Source organism: Pseudophryne corroboree (assembly GCF_028390025.1).
Source record: "Pseudophryne corroboree isolate aPseCor3 chromosome 3 unlocalized genomic scaffold, aPseCor3.hap2 SUPER_3_unloc_24, whole genome shotgun sequence".
NCBI classification, from domain to species: domain Eukaryota; kingdom Metazoa; phylum Chordata; class Amphibia; order Anura; family Myobatrachidae; genus Pseudophryne; species Pseudophryne corroboree.
In genome coordinates, this window is record NW_026967513.1 from 1,419,294 (window position 1) to 1,439,586 (window position 20,293).

The 20,293-nt window shown below is 47.4% G+C and overlaps 1 protein-coding gene across 2 annotated transcripts in view; it reads right to left on the reverse strand.

Moving 5' to 3' along the window:
- The window catches only part of LOC134983784 (zinc finger protein ZFP2-like), a 40,603-nt gene extending 21,689 nt beyond the window's left edge, over positions 1-18,914 (reverse strand). For both annotated transcript variants that reach the window (XM_063949420.1, XM_063949419.1), the window contains exons 1-5: positions 18,822-18,914; positions 13,329-13,518; positions 11,278-11,356; positions 11,062-11,159; positions 10,168-10,918 (exon numbers count right to left, since the gene is read on the reverse strand). In XM_063949420.1, coding sequence (XP_063805490.1) covers positions 10,168-10,918; positions 11,062-11,159; positions 11,278-11,311 — 883 coding nt within the window. In that variant the 5' untranslated portion in view covers positions 11,312-11,356; positions 13,329-13,518; positions 18,822-18,914. The remainder of the gene's footprint in view (positions 1-10,167; positions 10,919-11,061; positions 11,160-11,277; positions 11,357-13,328; positions 13,519-18,821) is intronic.
- Between the last annotated feature and the right edge of the window lie 1,379 nt (positions 18,915-20,293).

Below are 20,293 nucleotides of genomic sequence, written 5' to 3' on the forward strand. Positions count from 1 at the left end.
GGGCACTCGTCAGAGGGGAAAACCAGGGGTGAGGGTCTGAGGTGTATGCTCTTTAGTAGCAGGGCCGGCAAGAGCTCATGCAGGGCACAACTACTCAGGATGCAGGTCAGGCCACGCCCCCCTGTACCAGTTTTTGAATTGCTGCCTGTAAAGGTCAAACTTGCTTCTGGAGAAGCTGATATGAAGAATCTGGGAGGTGGGAGTTCTTGAAAAATTCCAGTCTGTATCCCTGTGCGATAAGATCTTTCACCTAGGCATGATGTTGCCCAGATGTGACTGAAATAACGTATCCGGGCTCCCACCTGCCTGTCTTCCAGGAAGTGTGGTCCACTGTCATGCTCAAGACTTTGAGGAAGCAGAACCAGAGGTCTGTTCCTGAGAACCTGCAGCTGCGGCTTTTCTGGGTTTACCTTTACCGCCTCTGAATGCTATAGAAGAACCCTTGGACTTGTTTTTAAATTTAGCTGTCCGAAAGGACTGCCAAGTCGGGGCAGAGTAGGTTTTGCTAGCAGGGGTCACTGAGGAAGGAAGGTATGTAGACTTACCCGCAGTGGCCTTAGATATCCAAGTATCTAGTTCATCTCCAAACAGAGCCTCGCCCGTGAATGGTAGGCTCTCCACGCCTTTTCTGGAATCCGCATCCGCAGTCCACTAGCGTAGCCACAAGCCCCTGCATGCTGACACTACCATGGCAGTGGTGCATGCGTTGAGTAAACCAATTTCTTTTATGGCCTCCACCATAAAGTTAGCAGCATCTTGGATGTGCTGTAGGAGTTAATGTCATCCCTGGTTAGTGAATCTAAATCTTCAATTAATTAGATTATCAGACCATCTTGAAATTGCTCTAGATCCATGCGCAAGCAATATTGGGTCTCTGGGCTACCCCAGCAGACAAGTATATAGATTTAAGAGTGGTCTTTGTTGATCAGGTCATCCATAGACTGCCTTAAGAATTGTGTCTCCCTTTCATTATGAGATAGCTTAGTGCAAATATTAGAAATCATCCCTTTAATGGAAGCCAACCATGCGGGTTCAGCCCCACTAGCTTGAGAGGGAGCACTATCTTGGGTGCATGGTAGTGAGTCCTCAGGGGATGAGAGACATTCTGCAGTACAAGAGACACTGCCCATGGACATGATTGTGAAAGGGATACACACACACACACACACCAGGTGAAACACAGTATATGTAGGCAGGGTCCTCAGAAATCAGAGCCAGCCACACAGCGCCCCTTTAGCAAAGTTAAACTGAGCTGGGTCGCAATAACAAGCACTTTAGTAGAGTTTTATAAACTTACACCCCCCCCCCCTTTCACTAAGACCCCCTGGTACCGCTGAGGAGACCTGGAGTCCTTGTGGAGGAGCAGCGCTTCTCTGTGAATGCTTCCTGTATGAGCTGCAGAGGGAAAATGGTGCTGGAGAGCTGTAGGATCCGCTCTGAGTGAAGCCCCGCCTCCTGTAATTTCCCACATTTTTTATACTGGCCTAAGGAATTAAATGTCTAACCAAGTGATTAAAATCCCTGTTAGCATAGTGTGGCCAGTGTGGACATTATAGGAGTCTCAGTGCGGCCCTCGCCGCAGCGTGTGTCCTTCTGAGCCTCCCAGCATGCAGAGCTGGGCTCCTACCCTTGTGCCGCCATTCCTACCAGTGACCTGCTAACCCGGGACGCCGGCGCTGTACTCACCACTCTTCTGTCTTCAGGCTCTGTTAGGGGGTGGTGGTGTGCTGCGGGAGGGTACGCTGTGCCGTGGTGTGGCTTGCGAATGGCTCCCTCAGGAGCTCAGGGTCCTGTCAGCTGAGAAACGGGACCATTAACTCTCTATGAAGTTGGGCCGTTCTCCCCCCTAAGTGCCACGAAGAAGTCAGTTTGCTGCCTAAACAGACCTGACTGAGAAATACAAACATTACATTAAAAAATGGAAAACTCTTCAGGAGCTCTCCAAAGCGTGACCGGCTCCTCCAGGCACATTTTCTAAACTGAGTCCGGTAGGAGGGGCATAGAGGGAGGAGCCAGCCCACACTATTAATTTCTTAAAATGCCCATGGCTCCTAGTGGACCCATCTATACCCCCATGGTACTAATGTGGACCCCAGCATCCTCTAGGACGTAAGAGAAAAGTATTTCCCCAAGACAGGTGTGTCTTGGTGGGCACCCTCTGGATCCTATGGACCTTAAAGAAAAAGAGTTCACCATGGTAAGTCTAACATAACTCTTGTTTTCTTCATCAGGATCCATAGTGATCCACAGTCCTTACATTGGGGATGTCCTAAAGCAGTTTCCCCTAAGGGTGGGGACACTCCTGAGTAGACAGGAGAATCCAACGCCCTAAGGAAGCTTCCTGAGAGGTAAAGGTATCAAAAGGCATAAAAACCTCAGGAACATGTTAATCGAAGACAACGTAGCTGCCTTGCAGAGTTGTTCAGCAGTAGCACCTCAGAGAGCCACCCATGAGGGACCTGCTGAACATATCAAATGAGCAGAGACCGGAACAGGAAGATCAGCTCGAATGTAAGCCTCTGCAATAGTCATGCAAACCACCTGGACAGCGTTTGTTTACTAGCTGGCCAACCTTGCTTATAGAATCCATACAGGACAAATAGAGAATCCGTTTTCCTGATCACTCTGGTACGTTCTACGTAAATACTTAGTGCACGAACCGCATCCAATAAGGCCTCACCAATAACAGGACTAAAAGGCTGGAACCAATATCTCTGTATTTAGATGAAACTTAGACACCAACTTAGGAAGGTGACCCACCTTGGTCTGGAGAACTGCCCTATCTTAATGGAAGATCAGAAACGAAGGACAGGAAAGCACTCCTAAATCAGACCCCCTTCTCGTAGAGGCAATAGCCAGGAGATATAACACCTTTACAGACAACCACTTAAGGTCCACTGACTCTAAAGGCTCAAATGGGGAAGTCTTAAGAGCTTGCAGGACAAGGGATAAATCCCAGGGGCTACTGGATGTACAAAGTGAGGCTGGATATGGAGTATTCCTTGAAAAAAGGTACGCCCATCTTGTAGCGGAGCGACCGGTCATTGAAACCACACGGATAGTGCAGAAACTTGTACTTTCAGGAATGCTAGGCAAAGACCAAGGTCTAACCCTGCTTGTAGAAAGGCCAGAAGCCGGGAGACCCTTAAAAGGTAGGAGGGTCATAGTGCCTAGGCGCACACCACTGAAAATAAGCATGTCAAATCTGATAATAGATGCGGGTTGAAGACGCAGATTGTCTACATCACTGCATCCGAGAACCCCTTCGCTCTAAAAACTGATGACTCAAGAGCAAAGCCGTCAAAGACAGTCGAGCCAGGTTCCGATGCAGACAGGGACCCCGAGACAACAAGTCTGCTCGCTGTGGCAGTAGGAATGGCATGTCTATGGATAGATTTTGCAGATCGGTGGACCAATGGTGCCTGGGCCATATGGGAGTAATCAGTATAATGGAGCCTCCTTCCCGTTTAAACTTGCAAAGAAATCTGGGTAACAGCGATACTGGAGAAAACAGGTATCCCTAAAGGAAGGTCCACCGTACTGCTAAAATGTCCACGAATGCTGCCTGCGGATCTCCGGTCCCGGATCTATAGATTGGGACCTTGTGATTGTGACGCGAGTCCATCAGGTCTACATCCGGCAGACCCCATCTGTTTACCAGGTTCTGGAACACTTCAGGGTGCAGAGACCATTCGCCGCTGTGGACATCCTGCCGACTGAGGAATCTGCTCCCCAGTTGAGGATTCCTGGCAGAAACACAGCTGAGATGGCTGGAAGGAGAGTTTCGGCCCACTGGAGCGTGCACTCCACGTTTGCCATAGCCAGATGGCTGAGAGTGCCCCCTTGGTGGTTTAGATAGGCAACTGCAGTGACATTGTCGGACTGAATCTGAACAGGCCTGCCTTGGAGGAGATCCTGAGCCTGAAAGAAAGCACCTGTAGACTGCCCGAAGTTCCAGGACGTTGATTGGCAAGTAACTTTCGTCTGGAGTCCACCGACCTTGAAGATGTGAGGACCACCCAATCCAGAATCCAAAACAGGATGTCTTTTGTCCTAGTGTGACATCTATAGCCACCAGGTGAAAGACAGATGTGGAAAAAGAACAAGCGGCTGCGCTGAATATCAGGAACGAAACATAATGTACAGAGAGCCAAAGTAAAAAATAACAATGTTTATTAATAAAACATATAAAAAGAATAATTATCAAATAACCGGTGAATTATATATATATATATATATATATATATATATATATATATATATTATATATATATATATATAAAAGAACATTCACTAGACATGAACTGGTGGTATGTTGTAATAACTCAGCTTTTTGGGGTGAAAAGTTCCGAGTTCCACTTGTTAGATAATTGATAGGTACCAGGTGTGCTGATGGAATCCTAATAGGTTACATGTCCCTCAGTTGAAATTGATATTCAATACCTTTCCAAAATGGGCTGGTAAGAGCCGAGCGTCCTCGGCTTCAATGTCCTGCAATGCCCATATACGCTGTGCAGCGGAAAGGAAGAGACCGTCTCTCTCACAACCCGGTCGTGGCGGCGTGTGCGCTGAAGCCGCTGATGTCGGATGCTGTAGACGGAGAGTGCAGCGGGGACCAAGGAGCACCTGGAAGATTTCACCTGAGCTGAGTGTGGATAGGGGCGGGTCCTGACGCGTTTCGTCACGTTCACGTGACTTTCTCAAAGGTAGATACCTGCCTCCTAGGTCATCCGGTATTTAAAGGCTGAGTTGATTAGTGTGGACAGGTGAATGTCATCAGCAATGTTAAAAACAATAAAGATGCAAGAAACGAAGGCTCTCATGTACTAACACATAACATTATATATAGTTGCCAGAAATGACTAAAAAAAGATACATTTATAATTGACTTGTTGATGTCAGAGAAAGGTGTAGGTTTAATATGGTTATACTTTATATTGTAGTAGATAGTAAGCCATTGAAAATAATGGTTTCAGTTCAGGTGTCATGACAGGTGTATTGATTCACAACAAATTAGATCACCTGCTAGCTTCACCTATAATGAATGGCAGACATTTATCACAAGGTTCACTGGACAAATATTGTTATCCGTATATGTACTAGTGGTGCCGTTTTAGGTAAAGAGAAGTTTAATCAAAGGGGAAAAAAGATATCTATTTATATAGATCACCTCTGCATAAAAAATCGGACCGAGAGGGAAAACTTTTAAATATTAGTATAGACATGATTCGAACTCTAGGATTCAAAACTAATGCTAGTCTGTCCTCTAACCTTTGCCTTAAAACCGAAAATTCCAAAAGAAAGACGTCCCAGCCTTCGGGTTAGATGCTGATGGCAAAAAAGCAGATTTAGAAGCTGACAGTGTAGACACAATATTATCCAATTCTGCACACAGCGAGCTACCACTGAAGTAGTCGAGGCCCTGGAAGCCAACAGACTCGTATCCCAGGATGCCTCTTCTATATATCGGGCTGATTACTTGAGGTTAGCAATAAGAGACAGCTGGTCTATGGAACCATCTAACTTCAGACTGTCCTTTAGTGCATCAGCCTAATTAATGTGGAGGAGTGCACCAGGCGTGCCACGTGAACATCCACACGAGGGGGAATTTCCCATTTAGCATACTCTCCTTGTGGTAAAGGGTAACGAGATGCTCTTAGGCACCAGGACCTTCTTACTAGGAGCATTCCAAGCTTCCTGAAGGAGTTCAGCATGATACTCAGTGAGGGAACTCAGCCTTAACCACCTTCTGACGCTTAAAGATGATCCTCCTCACCCGACAAAGAGCCAGAGAGAGAGAGGTGCCCAACTCTTCCTCTGAGGACTCCAGAGTCTGACCACTGTGTAGACTGTAAGGATAACAGACAGAGAGAGAGAGAGAGAGAGAGAGAGAGAGAGAGAGAGAGAGAGAGAGAGAGAGAGAGAGAGAGAGAGAGAGAGAGAGAGAGAGAGAGAGAGAGAGAGAGAGAGAGAGAGAGAGAGAGAGAGAGAGAGAGGTGTCCAACTCTTCCTCTGAGGACTCCAGAGTCTGACCACTGTGTAGACTGTAAGGATAACAGAGAGCGCTTATGTGCCATACTCATCTGAGGACGGTCTGCTGCAACAACTGCTGAGAGGTGGCCGACGTGTGGTCTGAGTAGGTCAATAAGTTCATCCATGGAGAATACCCCGGGGAATGCAATGCATGGGGCAATTGCTGCAGAAACCCCACATTAGGCAGCAAAGCAGGAGGCACCAATCGCTCCACCTGTGCAAAAGAAGCCACCCAGGGTGGTTCCTGCGCAGGACCTGGTTGGAGCAGCCGTTGTAGGTTTGGCACATAGCATGTAACACACAAATGGTCCTGCACAAGGTCCTGTGGAGATAATGCTGCCGCACAGGCCTTACATGGAACCAGCACAGGTGTTATATCCTATTTCTTACACTTTGGAAGACCAGAAGCTAAGCACACACAATGTCCAGCTCTAGCAACTGCAAATGTGACTGCCTTCACAAATCACACAGTCATTGTGAGGAACCACAGCCCGGAACACCCGTACTCACATGTAAGGGATAGATACAATGCAGTCACACAGCCCGGAACACCTGCACTCACATGTAAGGGATAGATACAATGCAGTCACACAGCCCGGAACACCTGCACTCACATGTAAGAGATAGATACAATGCAGTCACACAGCCCGGAACACCTGCACTCACATGTAAGGGATAGATACAATGCAGTCACACAGCCCGGAACACCTGCTCTCACATGTAAGAGATAGATACAATGCAGTCACACAGCCCGGAACACCTGCACTCACATGTAAGGGATAGATACAATGCAGTCACACAGCCCGGAACACCTGCACTCACATGTAAGGGATAGATACAATGCAGTCACACAGCCCGTAACACCTGCACTCACATGTAAGGGATAGATACAATGCAGTCACACAGCCCGGAACACCTGCACTCACATGTAAGGGACAGATACAATGCAGTCACACAGCCCGGAACACCTGCACTCACATGTAAGGGACAGATACAATGCAGTCACACAGCCCGGAACACCTGTACTCACATGTAAGGGATAGATACAATGCAGTTACACAGCGCGGAACACCTGCAGTCACATGTAAGGGATAGATACAATGCAGTCACACAGCCCGGAACACCTGCAGTCACATGTAAGGGACAGATACAATGTAGTCACACAGCCCGGAACACCTGCACTCACATGTAAGGGATAGATACAATGCAGTCACACAGCCCGGAACACCTGCACTCACATGTAAGGGATAGATACAATGCAATCACACAGACCGGAACACCTGTACTCACATGTAAGGGATAGATACAATGCAGTCACACAGCCCGACACATGCAGTCACACAGCCCGGAACACCTGTACTCACATGTAAGGGACAGATACAATGCAGTCACACAGCCCGGAACACCTGCACTCACATGTAAGGGATAGATACAATGCAGTCACACAGCCCGGAACACCTGCACTCACATGTAAGGGATAGATACAATGCAGTCACACAGCCCGGAACACCTGTACTCACATGTAAGGGACAGATACAATGCAGTCACACAGCCCGGAACACCTGTACTCACATGTAAGGGACAGATACAATGCAGTCACACAGCCCGGAACACCCGCACTCACATGTAAGGGACAGATACAATGCAGTCACACAGCCCGGAACACCCGCACTCACATGTAAGGGATAGATACAATGCAGTCACACAGCCCGGAACACCCGCACTCACATGTAAGGGATAGATACAATGCAGTCACACAGCCCGGAACACCTGCACTCACATGTAAGGGACAGATACAATGCAGTCACACAGCCCGGAACACCTGTACTCACATGTAAGGGACAGATACAATGCAGTCACACAGCCCGGAACACCTGTACTCACATGTAAGGGACAGATACAATGCAGTCACACAGCCCGGAACACCTGCACTCACATGTAAGGGACAGATACAATGCAGTCACACAGCCCGGAACACCTGCACTCACATGTAAGGGACAGATACAATGCAGTCACACAGCCCGGAACACCTGTACTCACATGTAAGGGACAGATACAATGCAGTCACACAGCCCGGAACACCTGTACTCACATGTAAGGGACAGATACAATGCAGTCACACAGCCCGGAACACCTGTACTCACATGTAAGGGACAGATACAATGCAGTCACACAGCCCGGAACACCTGTACTCACATGTAAGGGATAGATACAATGCAGTCACACAGCCCGGAACACCTGCAGTCACATGTAAGGGATAGATACAATGCAGTCACACAGCCCGGAACACCTGTACTCACATGTAAGGGACAGATACAATGCAGTCACACAGCCCGGAACACCTGCACTCACATGTAAGGGACAGATACAATGCAGTCACACAGCCCGGAACACCTGCACTCACATGTAAGGGATAGATACAATGCAGTCACACAGCCCGGAACACCTGCACCCACATGTAAGGGATAGATACAATGCAGTCACACAGCCCGGAACACCTGCACTCCCATGTAAGGGATAGATACAATGCAGTCACACAGCCCGGAACACCTGCACTCACATGTAAGGGACAGATACAATGCAGTCACACAGCCCGGAACACCTGTACTCACATGTAAGGGACAGATACAATGCAGTCACACAGCCCGGAACACCTGTACTCACATGTAAGGGATAGATACAATGCAGTCACACAGCCCGGAACACCTGCACTCACATGTAAGGGATAGATACAATGCAGTCACACTGCCCGGAACACCTGCACTCACATGTAAGGGATAGATACAATGCAGTCACACTGCCCGGAACACCTGCACTCACATGTAAGGGATAGATACAATGCAGTCACACAGCAGAGCTAGCACCAGTCACACACAATACAAGTACATAACAATTACAATGGGCACTGACGTCATCTCCTCGCAGCACAGTGGTAGGTAGGACTAGTGCATGTATAACCTGGCCACTTCTGGAGACAGAACCCAGCATTCCCAGAGCCTGGCATCACACTCATTCCCATTGGAATGTCACTCAAGAGACTCTTATAAGGGAAGCATGTGGGGTAGGGGCAGCCGAGAGGGAATCCCAGCTGTGGAATCTGGTTCTGGGAGAGGACCTACCTCCCCTGGCTGATATATATATATATATAGTGATGTCAGCCAGGGGAGGTAGGTCCTCTCCCAGAACCATATATATACACATGCCTGGTGGTCTAGTGTAACCCGTAGCAGCAGCCAGGGATCACATTAGAGCCTGCAGAAGCACGGACTGCATGTATTGTGGGTCCCACGTGCCGGAGAATGCCTTACCTGTCCTCCGGTTGCAGTCCGGGGCCCTGGATGCTGTACTAGCGCGGCGATCAGGAAGTAACCACGCCGGAATCATCAGTCTCTTAGCCTCACTGACGTTGCGGCACCAGCGGGGGATTGTTGGAGCAGCAGCGGCGACGCTCAGAGAGACTCCCAGCGCTGCTCATTCATTCCTCTCCGCTGTGTGACCGGTGCTCCGGCTTCTGCCAGCACCAACACTAAAACTGCCCACTAGCCAGGGGCGGGGTACATGGGGAGGAGGTCCAGGGCATCCTGGGAAATAAAAGCTCAACTGTGTGATGCCCGGTCGTCTCCTACCACCTACACCCCGATGTAAGGACTGTGGATCACTATGGACCCTAAAGAAGAAAACGCCTTTAACAGAAAACACCCGATACAAATGTTGCTGCCGACAGACGCAATATTAGCATTTCAGATCACCCCTTCCCCCCCCGGGGGAGGTGAGCTGAAATGCGCAAAACTTTTTGTGATTGCGCCCATGATGTTAGTTGGGTTAAGTAGCTTTACAAAGCTAATCCAGGCTGCTATGGGCGCGATATGACCAAAAATGGGGGACAATTCAATATTGCCCCGCAAACTCCTGTCACTGTAGACGTGAGATCGGGCGCGATATTACAATTGAATATCGCCCCTTGTGTTATAAACACCCAACTGAGAACAGGGCTGATGGTCCTAGACTACACCACTGGGCAGATACATTTCCATCATTAGTCTGTACTGACAGAGGAGGGTGTAGTATAAGAGATTGCTGTAGTGACTGAGCAATGAGAATATGTGACTTCTGTAATAAGTGTTTATTACTCACCTGTGCTGATATCTGTAGGGATCTCCTCCTCCTTACACTGCTGATAACTCCTCACATGCGTCTCTTCTTCTCCATCTATATCTTCTGCCTTTATATCAGTCACATACGTCTCTTCTTCTCCCTCTATATCTTCTGCCTTTATATCAGTCACATACGTCTCTTCTTCTCCCTCTATATCTTCTGCCTTCATATCAGTCACATACATCTCTTCTCCTTCTATATCTTCTGCCTTTATATCAGTCACATACGTCTCCTCTTCTTCCTCTATATCTTCTGCCTTCATATCAGTCACATACGTCTCATCTTCTCCATCTATATCTTCTGCCTTTATATCAGTCACATACGTCTCTTCTTCTCCCTCTATATCTTCTGCCTTTATATCAGTCACATACGTCTCTTCTTCTCCCTTCATATCAGTCACATACGTCTCTTCTTCTCCCCTCATATCAGTCACATACATCTCTTCTTCTCCCTCTATATCTTCTGCCTTCATATCAGTCACATACGTCTCTTCTTCTCCCTCTATATCTTCTGCCTTCATATCAGTCACATACGTCTCTTCTTCTCCCTCTATATCTTCTGCCTTTATATCAGTCACATACGTCTCTTCTTCTCCCTCTATATCTTCTGCCTTCAAATCAGTCACATACGTCTCTTCTTCTCTCTCTATATCTTCTGCCTTTATATCAGTCACATACGTCTCTTCTTCTCCCTCTATATCTTCTGCCTTTATATCAGTCAGACAGTCATCCTAAATAGCCCACAAAACAATATACATTAATAATGTCTGATTTCAGGATAGTGTAATATCAATGTATAAAACACACAGCTTCTCTACAGATCATATAGTGACAGTGACTTTGGTATATTGGTGAGACCCTAAATCCCACCTACCTGATCCTCCTGTGGGATCCTGTGATTCTCCTCTGTACAGTCCTGGGAATACAGAGGACGGGGACATCTCTCTGGGGTATCTCTGTTACTGGGCCCATCTGTAGGAGACACACAGTGACTGAATACAGTGTATATATGTGATTATCAGATGATGTGTGTATATAGGGGGCCCCATACCTGCTCTCCCCTGTACAATACATGACAGTCTCCTCTTACCCAGTGATGTGAGGGGCCGGTTATTCTCCATCATCACGTCCTTGTACAGACCCCTGTGTTCCTCTATATACTCCTCCTCCTGCATGGAGACATAGACAGTGACATCCTGACACCTTATAGGAACCTGACACACACAGTGATACAGTCATCCCCCAGACACGTCCCCTGGTGTTACTGTATAATGCCCCATTCCCAGCAGTCACCTCTCCAGTTATCACCAGACACATCTCCTGGTGTTACTGTATAATGTCCCATTCCCAGCAGTCACCTCTCCAGTCCTCCCCCAGACACGTCCCCTGGTGTTACTGTATAATGCCCCATTCCCAGCAGTCACCTCTCCAATCATCACCCAGACACATCCCCTGGTGTTACTGTATAATGCCCCATTCCCAGCAGTCACCTCTCCAGTTATCACCAGACACATCTCCTGGTGTTACTGTATAATGTCCCATTCCCAGCAGTCACCTCTCCAGTCATCACCCAGACACATCCCCCGGTGTTACTGTATAATGCCCCCATTCCCAGCAGTCACCTCTTCTTCCCCAGTCATTACCCAGACACATCCCCTGGTGTTACTGTATAATGCCCCATTCCCAGCAGTCACCTCTCCAGTCATCACCCAGACACATCCCCTGGTGTTACTGTATAATTTCCCATTCCCAGCAGTCACCTCTCCAGTCATCACCCAGATACATCCCCTGGTGTTACTGTATAATGCCCCATTCCCAGCAGTCACCTCTCCAGTCATCACCCAGACACATCCCCTGGTGTTACTGTATAATGCCCCATTCCCAGCAGTCACCTCTCCAGTCATCACCCAGACACATTCCCTGGTGTTACTGTATAATGCCCCATTCCCAGCAGTCACCTCTCCAATCATCACCCAGACACATCCCCTGGTGTTACTGTATAATGCCCCATTCCCAGCAGTCACCTCTCCAGTTATCACCAGACACATCTCCTGGTGTTACTGTATAATGTCCCATTCCCAGCAGTCACCTCTCCAGTCATCACCCAGACACATCCCCCGGTGTTCCTGTATAATGCCCCATTCCCAGCAGTCACCTCTCCAGTCATTACCCAGACACATCCCCTGGTGTTACTGTATAATGCCCCATTCCCAGCAGTCACCTCTCCAGTCATCACCCAGACACATCCCCTGGTGTTACTGTATAATTTCCCATTCCCAGCAGTCACCTCTCCAGTCATCACCCAGATACATCCCCTGGTGTTACTGTATAATGCCCCATTCCCAGCAGTCACCTCTCCAGTCATCACCCAGACACATCCCCTGGTGTTACTGTATAATGCCCCATTCCCAGCAGTCACCTCTCCAGTCATCACCCAGACACATTCCCTGGTGTTACTGTATAATGCCCCATTCCCAGCAGTCACCTCTCCAGTCATCACCCAGACACATCCCCTGGTGTTACTGTATAATGTCCCATTCCCAGCAGCCACCTCTCCAGTCATCACCCAGACACATTCCCTGGTGTTACTGTATAATGCCCCATTCCCAGCAGTCACATTTCCAGTCAACACCCAGACACATTCCCTGGTGTTACTCTATAATGTCCCATTCCCAGCAGTCACCTCTCCAGTTATCACCCAGACACATTCCCTGGTGTTACTGTATAATGTCCCATTCCCAGCAGTTACCTTTCCAGTAATCACCCGGACACGTCCCCTGGTGTTACTGTATAATGCCCCATTCCCAGCAGTCACCTCTCCAGTCATCACCCAGACACATCCCCTGGTGTTACTGTATAATGCCCCATTCCCAGCAGTCACCTCTCGTCATCACCCAGACACATCCCCTGGTGTTACTGTATAATGCCCCATTCCCAGCAGTCACCTCTCGTCATCACCCAGACACGTCCCCTGGTGTAACTGTATAATGCCCCATTCCCAGCAGTCACCTCTCCAGTCATCACTCAGGCACGTCCCTTGGTGTTACTGTATAATGTCCCATTCCCAGCAGTCACCTCTCCAGTCATCACCCAGACACATTCCCTGGTGTTACTGTATAATGTTCCATTCCCAGCAGTCACCTTTCCAGTCAGCAGCTGAATGATCTTGTTGGTGAGTTCCAGGATCTTCTGATCATTGTGTCTCTCATGTGTCAGTGACTGAGATGGAGGCACCGTGATGGGGCTCTGGGTCCTGCTCAGTCCTACACACAATGTGATGGCTGCTGGGTGTCTCACACTCACCAGAAGTCTTCTTCACTACTGTGTTAACCTGCAAAATGGAGGAGACATGAATATTAATGTAAATGCTCCGAGATCCCTCACCTCTCCAGTCATGTCCCTGTAATATTATTGTAGATATTAGTGATGTCACTGTGACACTCCCAGATTCCCTCACCTTCCTAGTCATATCCCTGTATTATTACTATAGAGATAAGTGACGTCACTGTGACACCCACAGATCCCCTCACCTCCCCAGTCATGTCCCTGTATTATTACTATAGAGATAAGTGATGTCACAGTGACACTCCCAGGAGTCGGATATACATTTGCTTCATAATGCTCCAATTATCATGTTACACATGCCAGGGATATTATGGTCTCTGCTTTAATATAATCTAGAATTTTAGCAATATTTTCAATCCCTACAATTACATAATAAATTAATAATAATAGTGACACTAATGGCTGCACCCAGTATACAAATAATAACTTGTCTTTAAAAGCAGGACACCTCAGACCATTCCTCCTGTATTGTAGGACATTACCACCAGTCCCAATGTATAATAATAATACCAGGACTCCACAAGCTGCTGTCCCTGTATAATAATAACCGTACAAAAAAAAAAACTGCCCCCCCCCCCCCCCCTGTACAGCACTAATAACAACAGGACACCCCATTCTGCTCTCCTTTATAGTAATAATAAAATTACATTACAGGATGCTCCCCCTGTATAATAATAACAACAGGACACTACAGGCCGATCCCTCTGTATAATAATAATAATAATAATAATAATAATAATAATAATAGGACACTACTGGCTGCTCCCCGTGTATAATAACAGGACACCACAGGCTGCTTCTCCTGTATAATAATATTAACAGGACACCACAGGTTGCTTCTCCTGTATAATAATAATAACAATAACAACAACAGGACACTGCAGGCTGCTCCCCTTGTATATGTGAGGAGCCCGGGTTCATGTGTGCATTATTCCCGCCTATCGCTCATCTCTGCCTTGAGAAAGGCAGCGTTTACAGTTCTACACGGCGCCCCAGGGTCACTACCGAGTTCCCAGATCACACAGTAAGAACGCAATAGCAAGGTACAATGGCACCTTTAGTTTCATACACACTAATTATACAGGAAAATCCGTAACACACTTTGTACAATATATATAGGTAGCATTAATAATGATTACGATTAAGATTATATAAGAGAAAAGAACCACACAAAGCAACAACTCCTGCCCCTACACAGTCACTAGCCACCTCAGGGAATACTTGCGTTTGGCGACTCCTTACGGATACTGGTTTGCTGATCCCGGCCGCATGGCCTGATGGTCCTCTACCATGCAGAGGTAGGGTGTGCTGACCAGTCACCCGGCACACCAGTCACACACCTGGGACAGCTCCCGATGGAGCTAACGCTTAACTGTAGACGGGACCCTCTCCACAAAGCCAGGTCTCCAGACAAATGGGCTGACAGGATCTCTCGACTCCTGGCAACAGCCTGCGTTTCCTTAGTCAGAATCCCCTCCCCATCTCTCTGCGGGCCCTTTTGAAACCTCCTAAACTCCCATGATGCTTTGCTCACCTGGTGATGCGGCAGAGTGTCCTGATTGGAGGAATTTTCAATCCTCATATGTAAAAGTGTCTAGGGACACCAGGTGGCCCCCTGTGGCTTTGGAGTCTCTGAGTCTACTGGAAGGCCATCCAGAACAATGGGCACTATTTATGGAGATAGAAAGGTTGGCTGCCCTCTGGCCATAACCTGAGTGGAAGTTAACCCTGTATAGTCATTTGTGATGTCACAGCCTCCTCAGCTAAGTGATGCTTCCTGTGAAGGGGGTGGGGTGGGGGCTGTGACAGAGGGGGGTCAGCCCTGCACTTCCTATACCTCACATAGCCAGATGTCTCTGACCGTTTACCTGGCTGGGCACCCACCTGACACCAAGCACTGACCCCCATTAGTGCAATACAATACAATAACACATATACATTTCATAGGCATTGTGTAGAGAGCAAATCAGGGCTAGAAAGATATTCACTGAGAGTCACAAGCATATAAAGAAAAGGGACAATCACCTAAATACATATGTCCACTGCATACAGTAGTATGGGGTATACAGCTCAGATACGAATAACAGTTGGGTGTTATACAGGATAAAATACAGTTATCTCTGGCATTCTGCCACTCACTCCTGAAGCGCAGGACCAGGCTGGCCAAAAAATACGCAACGTGACGCTGGCATGGCCACAGTCCGTCACAGTATAAAAATAATAACAACAGGACACCACAGGCCGCTCTCTTTGTATAATAACACGATACTTAAGGCTGCTCTTCCTGAATAATAATTACAGGACACCAAAGGCTGTTGCTCCTAAATAATAACAACAACAACAACAGGCAGCTCCCCCTGTATAATAATAACAGGACACAACAGATAGCTCACACTGTATAATAATAGTAACGGGACACCACAGGCAGCTCCGTCTGTATAATATTAATAACAGTACACCACTCGCCACTATCCCTGTATAATTATAACAACAACAGTACAGTACAGGCCGCTCCACCTGTAAAACAATAACAGGAAACCCCAGACTGCTCCTCCTGTATAATAATAATAACAGGACAACATAGACTGCTCCCGCTGTATAATAATAATAACAACAATAACAACAACAACAACAACAACAACAACAGCACACCACAGGTAGCTCCCCCTGTATAATGAAAATAACAGGACACCACAGGCTGCTCCCGCTGTATAATAATAATAATAGGACACCACAGGCTGCTCCACTTGTATAACAACAACAACAACAGAACACAGGCCACTTCCCCTGTATAATAATAATAATAATAGTACACCACAGGCTGCTCCCCCTGTATAATAATAATTTCAACAACAGGACACCACAGGCTGCTCCCCCTGTATAATAATAATAACAGTGCACCACAGGCTGCTCCCCTGTATAACAACAGGACACCACAGGTAGCTCCCCCTGTATAATGAAAATAACAGGACACCACAGGCTGCTCCCGCTGTATAATAATAATAATAGGACACCACAGGCTGCTCCACTTGTATAATAACAACAACAACAACAACAACAACAACAGAACACAGGCCACTTCCCCTGTATAATAATAATAATAATAGTACACCACAGGCTGCTCCCCCTGTATAATAATAATTTCAACAACAGGACACCACAGGCTGCTCCCCCTGTATAATAATAATAACAGTGCACCACAGGCTGCTCCCCTGTATAACAACAGGATACCACAGGCTGCTCCTCCTGTACAATAATAATAACAACAAGACATCACAGGCCGCTACTTTAGTATAATAACAACAACAAAAACAACAGGACACCACAGGCCACCCCCCCCCCCTGTATAACAATAATAACAGGACACCACAGGTTGCTCCCCCTGTACAATAATATTAACAGAATACAGGCTGCTCCCCCTGTACAATAATAGTAACAGGACACAACAGGCTGCTACCCCTGTAAAATAATAACAATCAGACACCACAGGCTACTCCCCGTGTATAATAATATTAACAGAACATCACAGGCTATTCCTCCTGTATAAAAATAATACCAGGACACCACAGGCTGCTCCTCTTGTATAATAATAACAATAACAGTACACTGCAGGCCGCTCCATCAGTATAATAACACAACACCACAGGCTGCTCTTCCTGTATAATAATTACAGAACACCACAGTCTGTTCATCCATTATAATAATAATAGGACACCACAGGCTGATATTCCTGTATAATAATAGGACACCACAGGCCGCTCCCCCTGTATAATAATAATAGTAACAACAACAATAGGACACCACAGGCCGCTCCTCTTTTATAATAATAATATCAGGACACCACAGGCCAACATCCCTGAATAATAATAATAACAACAACAACAACAACAACAACAACAGGCTGCTCCTGCTGTATAATAATAACAACAACAGGACACCACACACCGCTCCCCCTGTAAAACAATAACAGGAAACCACAGGCCACTCCTCCTGTATGATAATAATAACAGGAAACCACAGGCTGATCCCCGTGTATAATAATAAAAACAGGACACCACAGGCTGCTCCCCCTGTACAACAATAGTAACAGGACACAACAGGCTGCTACCCCTGTAAAATAATAACAACCAGACACCACTGGCTACTCCCCGTGTATAATATTATTAACAGAACATCACAGGCTATTCCTCCTGTATAAAAATAATACCAGGACACCATAGGCTGCTCCTCTTGTATAATAATAATAATAATAATGATAACAATAACAGGACACCGCAGGCGGCTCCCTCAGTATAATAACCACCACAGGCTGCTCATCCGTTATAATAATAATAGGACACTACAGGCTGCTCCTCCTATATAATAACAACAACAGGACACCACAGGCTGCTCCCTCAGTATAATAACCACCACAGGCCGCTCATCCGTTAAAATAATAATAGGACACCACAGGTTGCTCCTCGTAAATAATAACAACAACAAACAACAACAACACACCACACGCCGCTATTCCTGTATTATTATTATTATAATAATAATAATAATAATAATAATAAAGACACCACAAGCCGCTCCCCTTGTATAACAACAACAACAGGACACCACAGGCTGCTCCTCTTGTATAATAATAATAATAATAATAATAATAATAATAATAATAATAATAAGACACCACAGGCCACTATTCCTGTATAATAATAACAACAACAGGATACTACAGGCTGCTCCTGCTGTATAAAAATAACAATAACAACTGGACACCACAGGCTCCTCCTCCTAAATAATAACAACAACAGGACACCACAGACCGCTCCCCTGTAAAACAATAATAACAGGAAACCAGAGGCCGCTCCTCCTGTATATTAATAATGACATGACACCAAAGGCTGCTCCCCCTATATAATAATAATAACAACGACATGACACCAAAGGCTGCTCCCCCTGTATAATAATAATAACAACGACATGACACCAAAGGCTGCTCCTTTTGTATAATAATAACAACAACAACAGGACACCACAGGCCGCTCTCCCTGTATAACAATAATAAAAGGCCACCACAGGCTGCTCCTCCTGTATAACAACATCAACAGGACAACATCGACTGCTCCCACTGTATAATAGGACACCACAGGCTGCTCCTCCTGTATAATAATAATAATAATAGCAGGACCTCACAGACCACTCCCTCTGTATTATAATAATAACAGGAAACCATAGACTGCTCCCCCTGTATAATAATAATAATAATAACAGGACACTACAGGCTGCTCCCCCTGACGCCATTACCTGATGGTAGATGCTAGAACCGCGATTTAGAACCAACCATCACCTGATCTTCCTGTGTGTGGAACGGAATGCAGTGACCGGAAGTAAGGTGGACCGCTCAGGCCGGAAGTAGGGAATGATTGGCACAGGCTGCTTCCTAGCGTCTGGCCCCTCCCATGCCCCGCCCTCAACTCCGCCTTCTGTAATCAGTATTACCGCACATGTCCTCAGTGCAGGAGGCCGGCGGCCATTTTCTTGTAGACCAGCTCGGCAGCAGCTGCAGCAGCAATAGGTTCCCTGGCCGTGTAGTGACGTCAGGAGCGGCGGCCATTTTCCCCTGGTGTGAGCTCCGCCTTCCTTCTATCATTCCCACAAGGCAGCAGGAGCAGAGAGCAGCCATTGCTGTGTCTGGCAGCAGGTAATGATATTATTATTATTATTCTATAGGCTGAGCAGCTCTGGTGTCAGGTTCTGTACTACAGGGGGAGCAGCCTCTGGTGCCTTGTTATAGTGCAGCTGGAGCAGCCTCTGGTGCGGCATTATCCCTGTACAGGTGGCTGACACTCTAGTGTCCTATTACTGTAATACAGGTGGTGCAGACCCCGCCGTTACCGTAATACAGGTGTCGCAGACCCCGCCGTTACCGTAATACAGGTGTCTGACACTCTAGTGTCCTATTACCGTAATACATGTGGCGCAGACCCCGCCATTACTGTAATACAGGTGGAGCAGACCCCGCCGTTACCGTAATACAGGTGGAGCAGACCCCGCCGTTACCGTAATACAAGTGGTGCAGACCCTGACGTTACCGTAATACAGGTGGCGCAGATCCCGTTTACCGTAATACAGGTGGCGCAGACCCCAATGTTCCCGTAATACAGGTGGCACAGGCCCCGCTGTTACCGTAATACAGGTAGCGCAGACCCCGGTGTTACCGTAATACAGGTAGCGCAGGCCCCGCCGTTACCGTAATACAGGTGGCGCAGGCCCCGCCGTTACCGTAATACAGGTGGTGCAGACCCCGCCGTTACCATAATACAGGTGGCGCAGGCCCCGCCGTTACCGTAATACAGGTGCATCAGACCCCGCCGTTACCATAATACAGGTGGCGCAGACACCACCGTTACCGTAATACAGGTGGCGCTGACCCCGCCGTTACCGTAATACAGGTGGCGCAGACCCCGTTTACCGTAATACAGGTGGCACAGACCCCAATGTTCCCGTAATACAGGTGGCACAGGCCCCGCTGTTACCGTAATACAGGTAGCGCAGACCCCGGTGTTACCGTAATACAGGTAGCGCAGGCCCCGCCGTTACCGTAATACAGGTGGCGCAGGCCCCGCCGTTACCGTAATACAGGTGGTGCAGACCCCGCCGTTACCATAATACAGGTGGCGCAGGCCCCGCCGTTACCGTAATACAGGTGTATCAGACCCCGCCGTTACCATAATACAGGTGGCGCAGACACCACCGTTACCGTAATACAGGTGGCG